The sequence below is a fragment of the Tupaia chinensis genome, unplaced genomic scaffold (genome assembly GCF_000334495.1).
Source record: "Tupaia chinensis unplaced genomic scaffold, TupChi_1.0 Scaffold000605_1, whole genome shotgun sequence".
NCBI classification, from domain to species: Eukaryota; Metazoa; Chordata; class Mammalia; order Scandentia; family Tupaiidae; genus Tupaia; species Tupaia belangeri.
In genome coordinates this window covers 1,911,853-1,918,756 of record NW_006160123.1, presented here as the reverse complement: position 1 = coordinate 1,918,756, position 6,904 = coordinate 1,911,853, and the positions used below count along the sequence as shown (strand labels likewise).

The 6,904-nt window shown below is 48.7% G+C and overlaps 1 protein-coding gene across 1 annotated transcript in view; it reads left to right on the top strand.

The window, feature by feature from the left end:
• The window catches only part of TYRO3 (TYRO3 protein tyrosine kinase), a 20,486-nt gene extending 16,426 nt beyond the window's left edge, over nt 1–4,060 (top strand). Inside the window, 2 exon segments of the mRNA XM_027775816.1 lie at nt 2,555–2,889; nt 2,892–4,060. Of these exon segments, the coding sequence (XP_027631617.1) occupies nt 2,555–2,889; nt 2,892–2,935 (379 nt within the window). The 3' untranslated portion in view covers nt 2,936–4,060.
• The last annotated feature ends 2,844 nt before the right edge of the window (nt 4,061–6,904 follow it).

Sequence of the window (6,904 nt, the reverse complement as noted above, 5' to 3'; positions counted from 1 at the left end):
GAATCCAATCTGCTCCATTTCTTCCTTCCAGGTTGGACCTCCAGAGGGCCAAGGCCACAGACAGGCAGAGGAAGGCCAGCCTGAAAGCTGGCGTCCTTTTCTGGGGCAGTGGGCTGGAAATACCCTAGGGCTGTGGGTGACTCACCTGCACCTGCGCGGGGAATTCAGCACACAAACAGGTCCCGCCCCTCCTATTTATGCAGCAGAGCTCAGGGTGTGGTAAGGGCAGTAAGCTCAGGTCTCTTGGTGGCTACAGCCTCCTTGCCCGTCAACTGGACTGCAGAAGCTCTGAAGGGCAGAGGGGACCAGACCCTGGCTCAGCCTCCTCCCAGGCTGGAGCTGGTGTTGTCTGGCAGTGAGCGGGCACTGGACTCCCACCAGGCAGCCTGGTGGATGGGCGCCAGTTGGCCTCTTGCACAGCTTTGAGAATGCGTCCGGGTCTGGCCATGGACCCGTGCCCTAGACCATTCCCACGGCCTGCTTGGTGCTGGCATGACTCCCGCACTGTTGGGGCCCCTGTCAGGAAGGCTGCTGTGTGAAGCAGTGCTTGGGGCTTTTGTCATGGGCACAGGCCAGAGTCAGGCGTTTGCTTTGACTGGACTTGGTCTTGACTTCTTCCCCTTAGGCTTTTTGGGTTGCTTTATATATATATTTTTTTCTCTGCTCCAGGCATTCCTTAAAAATAGCCATAGGCTTCAGGGAATCTATCAGGTTCCTGGAATTACATGAAAAAACATATTTTGCCAGGGGAAGAGAGTTGGGAACTTTTCTCAAATTCTCATGTCTAAGAACAGTGAGGATTTAAAACTGCCTGAGTGAGTGCTGCCTCATGAAGATTTAGGACCAGGTGAGGAGATGCTCAGATTCGCCCCATAAAAGTAGCCGACTCCAGGCAGTGTTCTGTGTATCAGAAACATTCCTAGGGGCAGCAGGTGGCGTAGTGGTTAGGAGCGCTGGATTCCCACACGGTCAACCACAGTTCCAGTCCCGGACCTGGAGGCTTGCTTTCTCTCTTTCCATTTCTCTCTCTCTCTGCCTCTCTCTGGTCAAAATTTTAAAATGATAATAACAACAAATGGAATTACATAAGTAAATATATATTTTTTTTAAAAAAAAACATTCCTAATACTCTCTTCCAAGACGGGAAGAGTGGGCCTTCGGAAGCTTCAAATCACTGCTCTGCCACTTTCTACCGTGTAACCTTAGTCCAGGCTCTTGTTTCCTCACCCGTGAAATAGAGATCATTGATTGTATTGGGTTGTGGTGAGAATTAATTTTATTTATTTATTTTTAATTTTGACCAGAGGGGACGAGGCAGGGGAAGGGGGAGGGGAGAAAGCAAGCTGCCAGGTCTGGGACTCAAACTATGGTCAGCCATGTGGGAGTCCAGTGTCCTTAACCACTATGCTACCTGCCAGTCCCAATTATTAAATTGTATTTATTATTATTTTATTTTTATTTTTATTTTTTTGTGGAGAGGTTTTTGCTATAGGGTGCATGTGCTCGCCAGAAAGACAGAGACAGACAGAAAGCGAAAAATCACTCCCCAGGGGGGATGGCCATGCCGCAATCCCTTCTCCTCCATTCTCCTCTCAGGATCTTGGGCACCACCTGGCGTGAGTTTAAGCCACCAGGTCTGGGACTCGAACCGCAGTCAACTACATGCGAGTTCAGCGACATAGCCATTAAGCTAAATGCTGGTCTCTGTTATTCTTTAATTTGACCAGAGAGAGAGAAAGCAAGCTGCCAGGTCCAGTACTCAAACCATGGTTGGCCATGTGGGAGTCTAGCACCTTAACCACCACACCATCTGCCAGCTCAGGAATTAAATAATTTTATAAATATAAAATACTTAGCAAAGTGCCTGATATGTAGTAAACCCTATACATGAGTGTGTTAAATAATTTTTTTTTAAATCCCAAAGCCATATGATTAAGAGACCTTTGCAAGCCAGCTGGAGGCATGATGGTGGCTGGATCCCATATGACCAACCATGCAGTTCAGTCCCAGATCTGGTGGCTTGAACTAGATGGGGGCCAGCAAGTGGCATAGTGGTTAAGGTACCCACGTGGTCGACCATGATTCAAGTCCCGGGCCCAGCAGCTCAAAACTCGCACTAGATGCATGTCCAAAATCCCAAGAGGAGAATGGAGGAGAAGGGATTGCAACATGGCTATCCTCCCTGGGAAGTGACTCTTGCTTTCTGTCTCTCTGAATCTCCAAGAGCACATGTGCCCTATAGCAAAAATCTGTTGAAAAAAAAAAAAAGAAAAAGAAATACACCAGATGTATGTGCATGCGTGCCCAGAATCCCGAGAGAAGAAATAGAGGGGAAGGGATTGCAGCATAACCATCCCCAATGGGACATTTTTTTTTTTAACCTTTTCTCTCTCCCTTTCCCTCTCTCTCTTTCTGGCAAGCCCACACGCCCTCTAGCAAAACACATACACACACACACATACACACACACTCATACACTCACAAAAGTCACAATAAAAGAGGTCTTTGCTTTTGAAGGAAGGGCTGCTACCTGCCCTCACCCTCTCTCCCCCAGGTATGAGCTCATGTACCAGTGCTGGAGTGCCGACCCTAAGCAGCGTCCGAGCTTCACATGCCTACGCATGGAACTGGAGAACATCCTGGGCCAGCTGTCTGTGCTGTCCAGCAGCCGGGACCCTTTGTACATCAACATTGAGAGAGCCGAGGAGTCTCCCGATGGGGGCAGCCTGGAGCTGCCTAGCGGGGATCAGCCCAGTGGTGGGGCAGGGGAGGGCAGTGGCTTGGGGGCAGTGGGGGGCACCCCCAGTGACTATCGGTACATCCTCAGCCCTGGAGGGCTAGCTGAGCGGCCTGCGCAGCCAGAGCAGCAGCCTGAGAGCCCCCTCAACGAATCCTGCTGCTGCAGCAAGGGCTACTGCCCCACAGTAGCTGTTAGCCCACAGGCAGAGGGCACCTGAGGCCATCCGAGGCCATCCGCTGGCCCTGCAGGCGGCCGTGCTGGCTGACTAAGCCCCATCTGACTCCAGCCCAGGCAGCAAGGTGTGGAGGCTCCTGTGGTAGTCCTCCCAAGCTGTGCTGGGAAGCCTGAACTGTCCAAATTGCCCAATCCCAGTTCTTCCTGCAACCACTCTGTGGCCAGCCTGGCATCAGTTCAGGCCTTGGCTTGGTGGAAATGGGCCAGGCCTGGTTGTCTGAACCCAGGCAGCTGGTAGGAGGAGGGTGGTAGTTATGTTTCCATGGTTACCATGGGTGTGGATGGCAGTGGGAGGAGGGTAGATGCAGTCCTGTGGGCCCCTACCCTCCCGGCTGAGCTGCCTCTGTTGCTTTAGCGCATGCATTGAGCCGCCTCCAGCCTGGGGGCCCAGCTGTGCACACGCTTGAGGTCGAAATGCCCGGGTTTGCCCCTGTGAGTCACGGAGATGCCCTCGTGTTATTCCCTTTTAGGTGAGCATTGGTACAGGGTTGATTCAGTCAGGTCTCAAACCCTGTGGTTTTGGAGGAGGCAGTGGGACACTCTCAGGTCTGAATTGTCCTCACCTTCCTGACTCCTCGCCCTGTGTAGGTCAGGAGGAGGAGGGCGGGGCCCTTCCCAGAAACGACCAGGTCACACCAAGGCATGTTGGAGTACGAGCTACCAGGTGCCTGTGTTCTAAAGGCAACGCGCTGAGCCTGGAGAGGAGGGTGCTGTGGGGCTCGCCTGGGAACTAGTGAGGCAGGAGAGGAGTTTAGGAGCCCCTCTCCATGCCCCCCCACAGTCTGTCTAAGCATGCTACCAAATCCCAAACTATCTTAAGACTAACAAAGGCAGCTGTGTCTGAACCCAACCTTCCCATGCAGTGACCCAGAGTCCCGACTTCCCTCCAACTGGAGACCCACTTCTGTCCCGTCTCCAGAGAGAAAATATTGAATAGGTCTGATGGATGGTGTGGGTGAGGGGAAGTTTCTGGAACCCCGCCAGGGGGAGCCTCCTGGAATGCATGGGGCAGGCCCTTGCTGTTAGGGACATTTTCAAGCTGTTAGTTGCTGTTTAAAAACAGAAATAAAATTGAAGACTAAAGACCTAAGGCTTTGTCTCTTACATGTTTACTTTTGTTTTATGATCACAAAACACGAAGCATCTCTGCACAGAAAAATGTCTGGGAAGACATACACCAAAATGTGAGCAGCTGTTATCTTTACATGATGTGATTAAGGGGACTTTCTTTTCTTTTCCTTTGTGCTTTCCAAGTTTTCTGCATTGAGCCCAAGATACCTTTGTGATTAAACAGGACCCCCAAAGAATCTTATCCTATTAAAGATAATACATAGTCTTTGTAGACAATTAGGAAAATACAGATAATCATGAAGATGCTAATTACTTAGAATCCTAGAGATAACTGCCATTGATCTTTTGCAAATGTTGGTGTTTTGAGAAAAACATCTTTAACTTTTACTGTCCCCTCCCCCTGGAGCAGATTCTTAACCAGTGCATAAGGCCAAGTTGTTTTTCTCACCTTCCTCTCTAGACTGGAGCAAGGGGAAGCCTCTGGGAATAAGTGGGCAAAGAGAATGGTGAGCCTTCAGAGGATTAGAAATAAGAGCAGGGAGCTTGCTTCCAAGTGTCTCCACCTTAATATTGTAGCTCAGACTCTTAGGGCCAACTCCTGGGAGCAAGTAGTAAGAGGCGTGGGAATCCTGCCCCGCAGGTGGGAGTGTGGGGAAGCTGGGAGAGGCTCTGCAGGCTGAGGCAATGGAATGGGCCAGGCACTTCTGAGTGCTTCTGAAAGCAAATATCCTGAAAAGCTTGTTGCTGGCACTCCAGAATCTGGTTCCCACGTAGATCATGAGACCTGAAATTAACTTCCAGGCAAGTAGCTTTCAAAAGTTTCCCTGCTGTAATTAGCTTTAACTACAGGTGGTGATTATTTGTAAGATAACATTTGAGAATTTTTGATTGGGAAGACCTTTACTTTCAAATAACGGTCAACTATTAATGGAGACTTATTGTGTGCCAGGCATTGTGCCTAAGGCTTCACGTGTATTATTTAGTATACATTCCGGTAAGTGGGAATACAAAGCTCATCCTCCAACAGGTACAACGGAGATGCAGAGTAAGCAACTTGCTCAAGGTTATATAGCTAGCTGATGGTGGTAGGCAGAGCCGGGGTGGAACTCACTGGGTCAGAGACGAGAGCTCACGCTGCCCCTGTGCCATCCCTCCACTCGAGAGCACCCTTAGCTCTACTGTGATTGGTTTATCTTTCAGGTGAATACAGGTCAATAGTATATACAGCAGTTTAAAAATGCATAGGAATTCTGATATGGGTATATGCATGTGACACAAGGTTTAATCTATGTGCGTGAGAGTGGCCTATTAATAATAAATTTGGTGGGGCCGGCGGGTAGCATAGTGTGGTTAAAGTGCTAGACTTCCACGTGGCTGACCACAGGTCAAGTCCTAGACCTGGTAGCTTGCAACTCACAGCAGGCACCTGTGCATGTAGGCCCAAAATCCTGAGAGAATGGAGGAAAAGGGATTGTGGTGTGGCCATCCCGACTGGGGAGCAATTTCCCACTTTCTGGCTCTCTGGCTCTCTTTGTTTCTCTGGTTAGCTCATGAGCCCTATAGCAAAAGTATCTTTTAAAAATGTTAATTTAGGGGCCAGTGAGTGGTGTGGTGAAGGGCGCTGGACTCCTACATGGCCAACAACATTGTTCAAGTCCCAGACCTGGTGGCTTGTTTTCTCACTTTTTCTTTCTCTCTCTAAGAATAAATAAATAAAGTTAAACTTTAAAAAATTAATTTAGTGCAGATAGTTTTCATCAGCTCAGCCCCTTTTCCCTAAGTCCCTTGACCTTCATGGTCAAAGGGTTTGAGTAGGTGATAATATAGAGTTTTTTGAAACTATTTTATTGAAGTATAAGGTAAAACAAAAAGCACAAATCATTACTAAGTACACAGCCCATAAGAGTTTTCACAAACAGATCTAAATCACTAGTAGTTGGATCAAGAAACAGAATATCATGGGACCAGATAATGGCTCAGTGGTAAAATACAAAGCTCTGTTGGACCAACAGGTGGTGTGGTAGGTAGGTAGTTAGTTGTGAGCGGGCAGCCCTAAGAGAAAAGCGAAAGGCTCACCTAGCCCCGGGCTCCAGGAGGGCCAGGCAATTTGCCATCTTTCTTCCTTGGGGCCTGAGGGAAGCACACAGGGATGATTCGTAGATTTTCCAAGCAGTTAGTGTAATGGCTATGTCGCTGGACTCCCATGTAGTCGACCATGGTTCGCGCCCCTGACCCGGTGGCTTAAAACTCATGCCAGGTGTGTGTGTGTGCCCAAGATCCCAAGAGGAGAATGGAAGAGAAGGGATTGCGACATGGCCATCCCCCCTGGGGGGTGATTTCTCGCTTTCTATCTCTCTGTCTGTCTTTGTCTTTCTGGTGAGTGCATGTGCCCTATATCCAAAACCTCTCCAAAAAAAAAAAAAAAAACCCAAGCAAGCATTTTGGTCAACACCCTAATTCCCACTAGGATGATTGTTGTTTAATTAGGCAGTCTAATTAAACAACCTGGCTCACACTCAACCTGGGCATGAGCAATAAGGTAATCAAATTCCTCATTCCTTACCTGTGAGAGAAGTGCGCAAGCACGCAGGAGAAAATGCGCGGATTCGAATTCAAAGGAAGGACATAGGTGGTGTGACAGACCTCCCACCAATAAATATTCATGATCACCTCTAGTAGTAAAAGTAACAATTAGCCAGTATCGAGCACAGTTGCCACCTGGCAATCTGCCCGCCCAAGAGCCTTTTTGGGTGTACTTTCTTTCCTATTAAACCTTCTTGTCTTCCTGCTTCATTCATGGTTGCCGTTTCATTTTGTGCCTAGGGACAGATCTCTAATTTTAGTGATCTGGACCGAAAG